This window comes from Lepus europaeus, chromosome 16, assembly GCF_033115175.1.
Source record: "Lepus europaeus isolate LE1 chromosome 16, mLepTim1.pri, whole genome shotgun sequence".
Lineage (NCBI taxonomy): Eukaryota > Metazoa > Chordata > Mammalia > Lagomorpha > Leporidae > Lepus > Lepus europaeus.
Window position 1 is genome coordinate 41,151,616 of NC_084842.1, and position 14,439 is coordinate 41,166,054.

The 14,439-nt window shown below is 44.3% G+C and overlaps 1 protein-coding gene across 2 annotated transcripts in view; it reads right to left on the reverse strand.

Annotated features, from left to right (window-relative positions):
• The window catches only part of PALLD (palladin, cytoskeletal associated protein), a 446,867-nt gene that overhangs the window by 235,368 nt on the left and 197,060 nt on the right, over window positions 1–14,439 (reverse strand). For both annotated transcript variants that reach the window (XM_062213617.1, XM_062213618.1), the window contains 2 exons: window positions 13,266–13,407; window positions 12,729–12,752 (listed from right to left, as the gene is read on the reverse strand). In XM_062213617.1, the coding sequence (XP_062069601.1) occupies window positions 12,729–12,752; window positions 13,266–13,407 (166 nt within the window). The remainder of the gene's footprint in view (window positions 1–12,728; window positions 12,753–13,265; window positions 13,408–14,439) is intronic.

Sequence of the window (14,439 nt, forward strand, 5' to 3'; positions counted from 1 at the left end):
TGTGGTACAGCAGGTAAAGCTGCCGCCTGCAGCACCAGCATTCCATACGGGCACCAGCTCGAGTCTTGGCTACTCCACTTCCAACCCAGCTCCCCACTAATGAACCTGGGAAAGCAGTAGAAGATGGCCCAAGTTCTTGGGCCCCTGCACCCATGTGGGAGACCTGGAAGAAGCTCCTGGCTTCAGCCTGGCCTGGCCATGGTTGTTGCAGCCATTTGGGGAGTGAACCGTCAGATGGAAAACCTGTATCTAACTCTGCCTCTCAAATAAGTAAAATAAATCTTTTCTTTTAAAAAAAAAAAACCCTGTATAATCTACTACAGTTCCTATTTCAACAAACACTGGCATATTAAAATATGGCTGACATATTAAAAGCAGTGTCTGGCATATGAAGAAAAGCATTGCCAGATAAAGGTTTGAGAGACAGTGGTACGGTTACAGTTCACAACTAGTACTTAATTAAGAGGTGCACTTAAATGAAGGGAAACAACAGAACGACAGACAGCATGAGGTAATCCTGTGTTTTTTGACCACACTGGACATAGTTCTTGGCTTCCCAATGAAAGAGGAAGATAGAAAGTGTGGAAGTAATTCAAGTTGGAGCCTCACATAAGATTAATCACTGGGAAAGTGAGATATATCTGGAAAGGTACAGGGGACTGGGAGTTTTTAAATTGAATACATATGGCCACAGAATGAGTTAAAAGTGTACTTAACCAGAGAAGGGTAAAAAAAAAAAAAAAAAAAACTTAGAATTGGTTCATGCTGTAATGCATTTTTGAGATTTACTAGCCCGGATCCCTTCAGGTTAGGTCCAAAGTGATTCTCTCACAGTCATGGCTAATGCATGTTGGAGCCAAAAGGCTAGAGGTAGGCAGCGTGCCTTCCACCCACACGTGCTCTTTCCACCACAGAGCACCAAGCCTCTGCTAGCTGCTCTGCATCTTTTCCTAGTTCACAAGACACGGAACCGGATGTAAAGTGAGGTCACAGAAGATTTAAGGTGGGAAACTGGGAGTTTCCTGATCCTGAACAATTTAATTGCTTGCCTCATTATTCAGATAATTCACCAGAAATGCATCCACACATGGGGATGGCCTGTATGTCTTCTAAGATAGGACATCCAGGGATTTCAGTCTCGGCTCTGCTTCCAGTACAAGCTTCCTGCTAATGCATACCCTGCAAGGCAACCATGGTGGCTCCAGGACTTGGTCCCCCTGCCACCCATGTGGAAGACTCAGATTTTCCCTGGCTCCTGGCTTTGGTCTTGCCCAGCCCCAGTAGTTGTGGACATCTGGGGAGTGAACCAGTGGATGGAAGATCTCACTGTCTTTCCCTGGCTCTGTGTATGTGCATGTGTGTGTGTGTGTGTGTGTAAGATGTGATACACTGGCATAGGATAGGACTTGAGCCCAAGTGCATTATAATGTTGATACGCTAGCATCACACAAAAGTGAAGCCTGTTCTTAGGAGGTTTTGAGAAACAACACTCATATACTAACCGCCCTCTGGGCAGCGGGCCCCACACAGCAGCAGATCACCTTCATTTCCTCTTGGCAAATCCTGCTCAGAGCAGGGAAGCTTTCCCAGCTTCCAGAAGACACCCAAGCACTTCCTGCCAGGACAGCCACAGCCTGGGCCTCTGTGCAGAGCTCTCCCCAAGCCTTGCTGCTGTCTGGAAGGGTCTTGGCTCAACCTTGGATTAGCTACGCCTGGAAAGCGGAGCTTCTGCGGACACTTAGAGAAAAGGCATTGCCAGTTCAATGCCCGCAAATGCTTCAGCCGTAAGCACAGAGGTAATTCTATCCCTTGAAACCTACATTTAAAACCAGCATAAGATTTTAGCCAGCAAGGAGGACACAAAGTGGTCCAGGATGACTTTAGAGTTCCTTTGGAGCCTTCCTATGATTGTGTGGCTATTTTCATCATTATCTTAAGAAAATCTGAGGTTATCTGTACAGCAGCCCTTCTAAATCAGAAAGCTCTTTAAAAAGTTTAATTTAACAGACCACCACCACACACACACACACACACACAGAAAGATCTTCCATCTGCTGGTTCACCCCTCAAATGCCCACAACAGCAAGGGCTAGGCTAAGCTAAAGCAAGGCACCAGGAACTCAATCCAAGTCTTCCACATGGGTGGCAGGGACCCAACTACGTCAGCCGTCACCTGCTGCCTCCCAGAATGCACGTTGGCAGAAACCTGGGCAGTGAAGCAGTTAGGAGTCAAACCAGGCACCCTGACATGGAATGCGGGTGTCCCGGGCAGCGACTTGTGCCAAACGCCGGCTTCTCCGCAAGTTCTTGTTTTAAGGACACAATTTTATCATCTTCTTTGTTTCACAACTTTGAGGGTAAGTTCAAAACCCTTCATGGAGTCTGTGAAGCCCTAGCTGGTCGGGCCCCTCACCCTGCGTGCCGAGCTCTGGGCACATTGGCTCCTCCGGAAGCCTCACTCGCCATTCTTGCACTCCTTGGAGCCCCTCCTCGCCCTGGAGTACTTACTGCTCTCCCAGTCTCCTTATATTTCCCTAAACGTGACTATCTGAGACACTTCTTTTTCACTAGAGTTGGTTGGATTTATGATTTATATGAGCGTATTTCAAAATGTCTGAAAAAATGGAATGAAAACTCACTTTTGTGCAGAAATTTTTGAAACCCATACCCAGTTTTGCATAAGAAGCATTTTCCTTGAACATTTTAAAGACCACTTGTGTGCATGGGTTTCAACATTTTATTCAAAAATAAACTTATCTTTCAATGCCATTTTCCACAAACTTTGGAAGCACCATCACATGCCATTTTAAAATGGTAAATTTTCCCTAGAGACATGTGTCACACTATAATTAGCTTATTGTGTAATTAGTTTGTTAGTTTCTGGTTCCCTAACTAGAGTATAAACTCTGAGGCCAGAAACCATCTGTTTTGTTTTGGCCATATTCTTAGCATGCAGTAAACAGCAGACTCTCCATAATTATTTTTGAATAAATGCATGGGTGAAATCTAGATGGTGGGACAAAAATAAACACTGCTTTCGAGAGGAATTTTCAGTAAGATCAATTTTCCTACAGGCTTCCTTTGTATACGTCCAATGTGAATGAACAGAATTCATTTTATATGAATTTCTGGAATACTTTTATGCATCAAATAAGCTGTCTGCCCATCTAAAGTTGATGAGCTAGTGAACATCTAAAAAAAAATTAGACTTAACAAAAGTAGTAACATGTTCTTTTAGTAATCTTCATGCATTGATATGTCAGTGATTTTTCCTAGACAGAACTTTAATCCAATGCTCTGAAGGTTTGAGTTTTCCTCTCTTGGAAAGTTCATCCTCTAGTGACCTCTAGCTCACATTATGTGGACAGAAATGTTCGTCATCGTCTGTATGGCTCTGACATTCTAAAAATGATGAAAGCCGTGAGGAAATGAGAGGAGCCAGGCTGCAATATTACATTTTCATCTGGTAGCATCTTTCTTGAACAAAGATCTCCAGGACATCTGTAAAATGTATTTTGGTAAGGAATGCAAATCAGGAAATGACTGCCTATGTCAAATAAAGGGAGTTAGAGTCTTACTTATCTGCACTCCAGTATAAATGGAAAAATTTAAAGTTATTAATAACCCCAATTATGATCCCTTTTAATCCAATTTTCCTAAATTTGATTTCCTAAGGTTTTGACTTGAGGGCATATAATAAATTACTAACTCAAGAAACTATTTTTACTGGTAATAAATTGTTTTTTACAGTTACCTAAAATTACTTAATCATAGCAGTATGTCCCAGAAGGCAACCCTGAATTTCATTCAAGTTCTTGGATATCCTTAATATTTGCCTAAATACAAACAAAAACATTTTGTTTGTGGGAACTCACCAAACGATGAGACATCAAGGATAAGATTACTAGGCCCTTTGGGCAATAAGGGGACATTTTCACAATGTACATATATATTTTTTGATCCAGGATAACTGCAAAGAAATTGAGATTCTATCTTTCAAACCTCATAATTTGGCTGCCACAACTGATTAAAAAAGAAGAAGAAGAACTCTTGGATAAAATCAACATGATGAAATCCAAAGTGGATAAAATGTCGTACTTGGAGTAATATTTATAAATGACTTAAAAATTGTGAACTGCATCATATACAGAGAAGTCTATTTAAAATGTACAGTTTAATTAATAGCAATGAGATCCTGTGTGTCCATCTGGTCTAAGAAATAAAATATTTCCAATGCTCTAGAAATGCCTTGTACATCCTCCCCAACTTTATTTGCCTTCTTATTTTGAGATAACAATTCATTTTCTTTCTATGCTTACCACCCATGTAGGTATCCTAAAAAAAAAAAGGTGTTCTTTAGTTTTAAAAAGTCGAGTAACAAGCACAAGTCTTGTGAAAAGACAAGACATTGTTGTCACTATCAGAAATAAGATCCCAGAAACTACCTTGGGTCAGAAACTGGCTTCAAACTCCCTGTGCATTTAGAAAAGTCCCATACAGGAACTCAGCAGGCAGGGTCATGAGAAAGCCCCAGGAAACAAGGCTCCCCTCCCTGGGGCAGCCTTGGTGGAGTTCAGCACGGCAGGAGTGGGTGTCCAGCTGGTAGAGCACGTGTGTCATGTTTTCTGTCTAAACTCAGGATGGCCAACTTTCAGATCTCAGGACCAGGTCCGAGCAGAGCGCTTCTATGGGAGTAAAACCTCTAGAGGGAAGGGCAGGAAGGCCACGCAGAGTTTGGGTCAGGCTCACCACGCTGCCATGAGAGTTTGGCTCAGGCTCACCACGCTGCCATTCTGTCAGTGGGCTGACAAATGGGCTGGACCGCAGTAATGAACCTCTCGGTGATGAAAGCCCTAGGCTGGCTGTCTCTGGAGCCCCAGAGCTCCAATCTGGACTTGCCATCATTCCTGAGGCACAGCTGCTCCCTCCCGGGGGTTCCTTTGATCTCCACTTCCTGCTCCCACATGCACATCTTGCTGTTTCTAGGTTCCCTTGTTGTGGCGGAGCGCATCCTCCATAAAGAGCTGGGAAAGAAGCGATTTGAAACCTTGCAGTTCTGAAAACATCTCGGCTAGATCTCCACACAGAACTGGAGGTTGGCTGGGAGCAGAAGTCTTCAACTGGAGGTAGTTTGACTTTAGAATTTCATAGGTCTTGCTTGTCTGTGTGCCGTGTGGCTGCTGAGAAGGCCTGAGCCATTCAGATCTTGGGGTGTGTGTAGAACCCGACACTTGCAGAGCCATCTCCTCATCCCAGACATCATGAAGTTCATGAAGATGGGCACTGCTCCGACTGCACTCTCTGTTTTTCAATCTGGACTCAGACCTTTAGTTTGGGGAACTTTGTGGAAGGACTTCACTGATATCTCCTTCCCCTCATCTTTTTCCCATCCTCATGGGACCTGGGTTACACACGTGGATCTCCCTGCGCTGGTTTTCTGATTTCTCTGATTTTCTTACCCGTCCTCTCTTCCATCCCTTCCTGGCATTTTGCTTTAGCTTATGGGACATTCCCTCAGCTTCCATTGCTGCCACCAACTTCCCATTGCAAGAACTCCTTTCGTTTTCCAGATAGTCTGCACAGCCTTGTCTTAAATACCTTCTCCTTTTTACTTCTTCAATGCACTGAATTTCTTACCTATCTGAGAAGAGAATCTTTTGGTTTGTTAGGGATTTTATTTTTACATTTTCTCTTTTTTAAAACTGTTTTCTCCAAGTTCTTTTTAGAAGGTTTGCATGGCTCCTTCTCTGTCATGCTTATTGGAGGTTTTCCCGCAAAGTCTCTTGTCTCTGCTTGTCTGACATGGCTGAGAATCAATTAGAAGCTCTGGGTACACAAGACACACTTGTCAAGTTTGGCCTCCTCTGTGGCATAATTTAGGTGGCGTCTTTGTAGGAGTAACTTCCAAATCATTATGTATTTTTTTTTCCTTTTGGGATGCTCAGATCACCCAGAGAAGGGTCTTTGAGCGTATGTTGAGACAAGCAAAGTTCAGAAGCCGGCGCTGGAAGTAGGTGTGTCTCAGGCATTTAGAATGCAAAGAATCGCTCAGTTTCCTTTTTGGTACACACTCAGATGTGCTTTCCATCTCCCCCTCTCTCCCTTGAAAGACCAAATCAAACCTCCTTGATTCATATTCCTTACTAGTTCCATTTATTAGGACTTATTTTCAAGGGATTTAGTACATATTTAGGTCTGAATAAGTTAGTTATAGTTTGAAAAAGTGCCCATGAATTAGAACGAAAAAATATTACTTTATTCTTAAATTACTTTACCATCTTACTCATGAAGGATGTGTGCATGTGCCGTGCACTGTGCAAAACTGCGGTCACCTTGGGCACAGCCAGACTCACTTCAAGTTCCACACTGATGTCCCTGTGGCACTGGCTATTTATCACACACCAGTCAAAAACTCAGCTTCACCAAGGTGCAATGTCATAGAAAAGAATATGGGGAGGGGTCCAGCTAGCAGCCACGTCCTATCTGTCAGATATCCAGTATCAATGTGTTTACGGAAAATTTCAAACATGCTACAGCACTGTTGTCACTCTGCCATGGCCTCAGGCCATGGGGGCACCACGGATTTGGTGCAGCCTGCTCCTGTTCAACACACTACCCTAACCTGGAAGTCCCCTTGAAATTTTGACTTGTGAGCACCCTACTGACATCTCAACAAACACCTGTACTACTGCCCTCCTCCCACTCAGCTCCTCTGTACACTGAATTCAGCCTCATTTACTTCACCGTCTGAATCACAGAATAAAAACATGGACAGCACAAGGTGCAGGGAGAGCCACGCTGGCTAGCAGGGACTCAGACTGGAAGTAGGAAGCACTGTGCTTTCATGTGTGCAGCTTCTCTCCCAGTAAGACACTTTCCTGTGTTTTTAATTTTGCATGCCATGAGACAGTGCCACAGAGGTAACCTGATACAGTTTGTGGCTGCTTCCAGACAGCTGAGTAAGAGCCTGAGTATTAACAGCTGCTCAATGAGTTTTCTACACTCCCACCCCCAGACTGATCTTTGAAGGATTCAATCAGTGTGAAGTCAGAATGTCAAAGAAGAAGGCCAGAGCAGGTAATGTGACAAGCGGATGTTGGTCTTAAGTAAGCTGACTAGTTATTAATTCACAAAACAGTCTGAGAAGATTTGTGATGCAAGCTGACTTCTGTCTAGACAGAGAGGGGAGTGTAAAACACATTAGACAGATACAGCACAGTAGTGACAAGAAAAACCTGTTTCAGTTGCACAAATGCATTGGGAGGGAATCTGCTATTTCCTTCTTTATCTGAATATCTTACCCCTAATGGGGCTATAACAAGGTTCTAGTGAATTTCCATTCTATTTCTAGATCTTTAAAACATTTTCTGATGAATAGAAGTAGAGAGTAGAACGGGGGTGACCACAAGCTGGGAAAGGTTAGAGAAGGGCATAGGAAGAGGTTGATCATCGGGTACAAAAATACAATTATTTAAGAGAAACAAGTTCTGGTGTTCTCTGGCACAGTAGGGTAACTACAGACAACAAGAATTTGTTGTGTACCAAAACAGCTCAAAGAAAGGATTCTGACTGTTCTAAACACAAAGAAATGATCTATGTTTGAGGCAAAAGACATACTCATTGCCCTGATTTGAGTAGCACACGTGATACACATGCACTGAATTGAAGTATCACATTGTATCCTGTAAAGATGCACAATTACCATGTGTTAGCTGACAATTAGTGTGTATAGAAATCTTGCCATGAATGAGGGTAGCCAAGATCTCCCAGAAGACTGACCTAATGAACTGTGTGCTGGGTTTCTTCTATTGCTTCATGGGGTGTGACCTGGGCTGCTGGGTCATTCCCTGCCTCAAATCCACATGAGACTCACACATGCTCCAGCTGCAAAGCCTACATCAGCACGTACGAGCATACGAGCACCTATGCCAAGGGGGCAGGGACTCAGCTTCCCACCTGTCAGTCTGCTCCCCTGTGCTCTGCTCCTTGCGCTCACGCGGTCGCTCTCCCACTCCCGCCGGGAACTGGACGCTCTAGCAGTGTCCCCTGGAAGTCTTGTCCTGTTCGCCAGGCCGTGCCCTGCACATCTGAAGCCTTTCCAACTAAACTTCTGTCGGGACGTCACTGAGCTGGTGCTGCTGCTTTGCTTGATGTTGTGAACAGGAAGATAAGCCAAGAAGGGTCTCCCACTGGGGTCCTCATCCCACATTTCCACCCAGAGTACAGGTTCAGTCCTGACTCTCGCCCTGGAACCAAAAGCAGCCAGACCAGCCACCAGTCCCCAGGCTGGGCCTGGACTCACAATGGTTTTGGACCCACTGGGCTGAAAGAGAGGGAGGCACCTGGAGCCGGACAGAGTTGCCTGCAACAGAGCAGCGTCGTGAGGCCTGGGTCTGGTTCTGAGCTGTTTCGTGCCTTGAGATTGCAAAGGACAGGGCATGACAGAAATGCTGACTGTCAACTCCAGTCTTTAGAATGCTCTGGCCTCAAAACCTAGGACTCTGACACCCTGTCCGAGTGCCCAGGAGCCACCAGGTCCGGGGGGAGGGGACACTGGGTGACTGGTCCTGGTAGCCGAGAAGAGACTTGCCCCTTGCCCTTCCCTGCAGATCCCCTTTCTGGCCACGCCTCTGTGAACGCTGGTATCTTCCAGGGCCAGCAGCAATGTCCATGAGCTAACCTACTGTGTCTTCTTTGCAGATGGGCTCAGCCACTGCTCATGTAGAGTAGCTTTCTCAGGGGCAGAGGGGTGAGTAAGTGGGGTCCACAGGGCTCTCTCCATTCATTTTCTTCCCAGCAAGCTCCAGGCCCTTGGCCCCAGCTGGCTCACTGTGGCTGTGGCTGGTCCCACATCAGGTGCTGCGGCAGGAACAGCTGTGACACGAGGCTGACAGGCTAGGAACAAGGAAGGAGCAGCCACAAGTGGTGGGAGGGCCCTGGCAGATAGCACCCCTGCCCTGGGCCTGAGCACAACCTGTTTGTCTTTTCTGAGTGGTTTTGTTCGTGAACTTGCTCCCCTGGATGCTGTACCCTGCTCGTGTCCCTCTGCTGGTCTCGCATTGCTACTGCATGGTCTCCTGTCACAGAATCCTGGCCCCATCTCAGCTTGTGATTTTTCATTAAAGTGGCCCTTTCCCTCCCTTGCACTAGTAACAACAACCAAAAAAAAAAAAAAGCAAAGAGAAGAGAATGGAGTGGAGAATTGAGGTGCAGGGTGCAGCAGGTTGAGTGCAGCTCGGGATGCCCACACTCAGACTGGAGTGCTGCTTCAAGCCCTGGCTGCTCTGCTTCTGATCCAGCTTCCTGTTCATATACCCAGGAGGCATTGGATGATGGCCCAAGTACTTGGTTTCCTGCCAGCCAGGTGGGAGACTTGGATTGAGTTCCTGGCTCCTGGCTTCAGACTAGTCCAGCCTTGGCTATTGCAAGCATTTGGAAAGTGAACCAGCAATGGACGTTCTTGTTCTCTCATTTTCTCTCTCTTCCCCCTTTCAAATATATAAACAAAGATTTTTTAAAAGAACAAAGGAGATGGAGAAAGAAAAAGAGACAGGGAAACAAGAAGTGGGTTAGGGGAGAGAGAGAGAGAGAGAGAGAGAGAGAGAGAGAGGGAGGGAGGGAGGGAGGGAGGGAGGGAGGGAGGGAGGGAGGGGCCAGTCAATGAGGAGAGAGCAGAGTTAACAAGACAGAGGAAGAGAGAGGGGTCGGAAAAGAAGGCAATAAAATCTGAATGCTTAAATATTTTCCTGAATTTCAAAGGCTATTTACGTTACAGCATTTGAAAACTATCACTGACCAAGTCCCATGAAATTTATCTCTTGCCTCAGATGAACTGTGGTCATGTCTGCTTTTCTCCTTTTCCCTCCCCAGGGGCTCACACGGAGCTCTCAGGGAGGCCAGTGCCTGCACACATTCCCTGTGGCTGAGCAGGTCAGTGGGCCCTTAGCTATGCATGAGAATCAGGTCCCTGAAGGCAAGGAAACAGTCTGGCATCTTTCTGTGCCTTTTGCTCTGACATAGCAACTTCAAGGCCAGCATAAGGAACCTATCTGGCAACTAGTAAGAGAATTATACCTGGTTCTGTAGATATGTCAAAACATTGTCTAAATGCGTTTATCCACTGTCTTGTTTTGAAGTTCTTACTGATAAACTCTCGTATTCATATGTTTAAGGTGTTTGTTTAACAAATATGATCAAAGAGTGTATGTCATGCTACATGCCAAGCGAGGATTTCCTAAAGCACAGCACTGAAATGCTTTGCTGTAAGAGAGAAGGGAGCAGTTCCAATAGTGCCACAGCAAACACAATCATGGAGAAGTCACCAGAGGTCAGGCAAAATCTGTTGCATTTTAATAACTCTTGACTATATATGTACGTGTGTGTGTATACACACTATATATGTAGACTGTATATTTCTTATTATATTGACAATTAACTTGAAATATCTCTCTGCCAAGAAATATTGATTTTCAGCAAATGCTATTATTGTGCTTGATATGGAGGAATTTCCTTAAATGCTTCCAGATCTAACTAAAACAAAAATAAAAACAAGAAAATGCAGCAACGTGGAGAGAAAAAAACCTTCATCCACTGCTAGGACATGGAGCTTAAAAGAAAGACCTTTTATTCCTTTTTCTTCCAAATTTTGCTTTGTTCAACCACAAGGCACTGAAGCACGTCCTGGACATCAGGTGATTCTATGAAGCCAGTGATTCTATGAAGCTGCTTAGTACTAATTTTGCTAAATAATTTATGATTAAAAAACTACATTCTAGAATCAAAACATCCCACCCTATCTGAATCAGAAGCAGTATAGGTAGGGCGAGGGGTCAGGGATCGGGGGCAAGGACAAGGGATGTTTACATTCTGCCTCCTCATTCCAATGTGTTCCTCCTTACCCGGTATGTTCTGAGGGTTTCCCGTCTTCCCATATGTACAAACTCAAAAGTAAATCACATAGTTTCTAACCAGTGTTTTGTATCTTCAGATGGCACTTAGTTTACGATTTTGCAACTGAGGTTATTGGAGGCATTTAAGAAACCATCGTCACTTACACAGAAGATGACAAGGGATAACAGCACTATGGAAAAGGAGTGGCATGAATCTGCTCACTACCCAATATGTAACACCAAAAATGGCCTGAATTCATTCCAGCAGTAATCTTTTTATAATTTTTAGCATGATTTTACCCTTATTTGTACAAAAAGCATTAAGACACAAGTTGCTTTGTAGATTTGTTTCACATAGTACTTATTAAAGATAAAAGACCTATTTCTTTCTAACTCTGATTAAGATAGTAAATGAGGGACAGGCATTGTGGCGTAGCAGGTTAGCTGCCACCTGCAATGCCAGTATCCCATATGAGTGTTGGTTCAAGACCCAGCTGTTCTGCTTCCAGTCCAGCTCCCTGCTAATGACCTGGGAAAGCAGCTGAAGATGGCCCAAGTGTTTGGGCTCCTGTCATCCACATGGGAGACCCAGAAGAAGCTCCAGGCTTCTGGCTGTGGCCTGGTCTACCACAGGCAGTTGCAGCCATCTGGGGAGCAAAGCCCCACCCTGTAATTCTGACTTTCAAAACAAATAAATAGATCTTTTTTTAAAAAACAAAAAAAAGATAGTAAAAGAAATACAAAGGTGTATTTTTCCACAGTTGGGAAAGTGACTGACAGTGTGGCATGTGGGGACTGACCCAGTCCAGTTGTAACTCATGCAATGTATCAGTTCCAGTTGTTCCCTAAGGATGCCACTCAGCACTCTTGAAACTCTGAAGCTTAACACGTTCATACTCTGCAGAACCCAATGCTCAGATGCGAGAGGTTCAGCAACTGACCCCAGTCATCTGAGCTTCAGTGGCCCCCACAGAACCGTCAAGTTCCCAGAGAAGGACAGAGCAAGGTCACAGGTCCCTGGCACCTGTGGCAGGATCTGCCCGATGCACACATGACACAAACAGGAAAACGACTTCTTTTTCTACCTCTTGTTAAGAAATAAGTGCAACTATAACTGCAGATGGGAGACACACTAAAGAAAATGGTCTTGAGGAAGATATACTAGGAAATCCTTGGAAAAAACATTTCTGTTGCCCTTTCACACTCTGAGTCTATGAGGAGTCATGAGTTACAAGTCTGAGTTGGGGAAACAGTGGGCGTGATGCTTCGGGAACGCACAGCACCCGGATGAGGGCCAATGACCTGGTAATTAAGAGTGACCCTAGTGCAAGATGACTCTCCTCATGCTTGAAGAATAGTAAACGGGTATGGCTCTGGGCACTGCAATGAGAAACGCCTGGGGGTCCGGGCCTCTTACATCTTTGAGCTGCTCTCAGTCAAGACCCACTTCAGAGCCGGGTGGTCTCGCTCTTCATGGGGTCTGGTCGGTGGAAATATGCAACCGACTGTGCCTTACTGCTGGAATTGTAGGAGGATTTTTTTTTTCCTCCTTAGCCTTCTGAGTATAAAAGACTACATTTTTTACAAAGTCTTAATACACTGAGCTTGACCTTGTTATCGGAATGAAACTTAATGTTTTACTAATAAAGAAGCTGATGTAAAGTGCAGTGCACAGAGTCCATGATAAAGCAGATACTGTCTTCAAGGGGGTTTCACATTTCCAGGGGACTACAAAACCATTGTTCTGCTCAGGGCTTTAAAGCAGACACAGGAGCGACTGAAGTCCGGAAGATGTATTAACCTTTCCCCCAGTCCCCAACAACAAAAAGAGATTCTTACCAGGTTCAGCTGTAGATCGAGGTTCTGTTTGCCACACGAGACAAAAAAAATAAATCAGAACAGAGTATAAGAACAGGGTTCCCAATAGTAATAAACCCATCTACCCTTTTCTATGACCTTATCTGGGACAAGTCTACAGAAATTTTGGAGACAAGCTTGGGAATACACAAGACACAGTTACAGTGATGGGGTAATTTATATTTCTATAGATACTCAAGTTATGGTAATAAACTATGAAGTTCTTTAAACCACAGTTCACAGAGAGGCTATAGGAGGCTTGGGAACATCCCAAAATCATCTACGTAACTTTGAGCTTGTGGGTAAGTGACCACTTTTCTGCAGGAAGGGCAAGTAAGTTTCATCACAGTTTTGAAGGGGCCCCTGTTCTAACTTCTGGGACCTGGCACTGGCTGAACATCTGGTCTCACCACTCTGAAAACAGAAAAAAATTCATCAGAATGCCTTGGCCTTTCTTGGTCTCCCTGAAGCTAGAAGAATGAAATGGTCCGATTCGGGAGAACGGGCACCTGCCCTTACTTTTCTGTAGGATTCTGAAATCTGGAGAGTCCTGGATTTCACTCCCTTGGCGGAACCACTGGACCTGCAGAGGGGGCGCGCCCCGGACCCGGCACTCCAGGACCACCACCTGGCCCTCGGACGCTGCTGTATTTTGCAGCTCCTGAAAAATCAAGGAAAACACTCTATCAGATTTTGGTACATTCTTAAGCAGCTTCACAACAGAGAATAAAAATTCCAAACCTTAGACCAAAAATGCAACACTTGTATCAAAAAAGCAAGCACCACTCACCCGCGTAAGGATAAACACCTTTAAACCCATTGATCATCAGCTTTTCACAATCTCAGTGACATAAAATTAGCAAGGTTTGCCATAAACCCTGTGCAACTTTTGGATGGGTCTTCAAATGTGCACCGACTCATTCACACTTAGGGAATTTAACCCTGCCAGCGGTTACCTCTCTTTATCTACACTTAAGATTAAGCTGATGGAATGAGAACTTCTTAAAATTATTACACTGCAGATGGAAACCAGACAAGAAGAGAAAAAAAGAGAGCACTGTTTTCATGTAGTCTTAACTTTTCAAGTACTCCCCCAACCTCTACCTGACTGCTTTCCTAGGTCAAGTTTATTTAGCTAAGAGGTTTTGGTATTTTCTCATTTTGAGATTCTGAGTACAATCATAAAACCTGCCACACTTCCTCCTCACTGACTTTCATTTCCTTCTTGCTTGCTACTGCCTGTTGCATCTCCAAATGCAGACCAATAACTTTTTACAATCCAGCAGATTATAAATTAATTTGGCTTTACAGATGCAAAGAAGTAAAGCCTTTCTACCAGTTATTAAATATCAGGACATTAATAGTTTCCAAGCATACATCCTCTTTTCTCCTTCCTCCTCCAAGATGACCTTGAAATCAGAACTATTTGAACTTGTTGACTACATACATATATACTTTTTGACTATGTGTGTGTGTGTATATATATATATATATATATATATATATAGGCAGAACTGGATCTAATAAACTCTTGCAATGATTCAAACATAATCAAGTACTTTACCTACCTATACACCAAAAGCAAACACATTCACGTTAGGAATATGGGGGGCTTTTAATCATCTCAGGGGACAGCAAATGGCCTGCAGTATACCTGCTAAAGCCCCAAGGGAATCCTGAAAATCCAGAACGT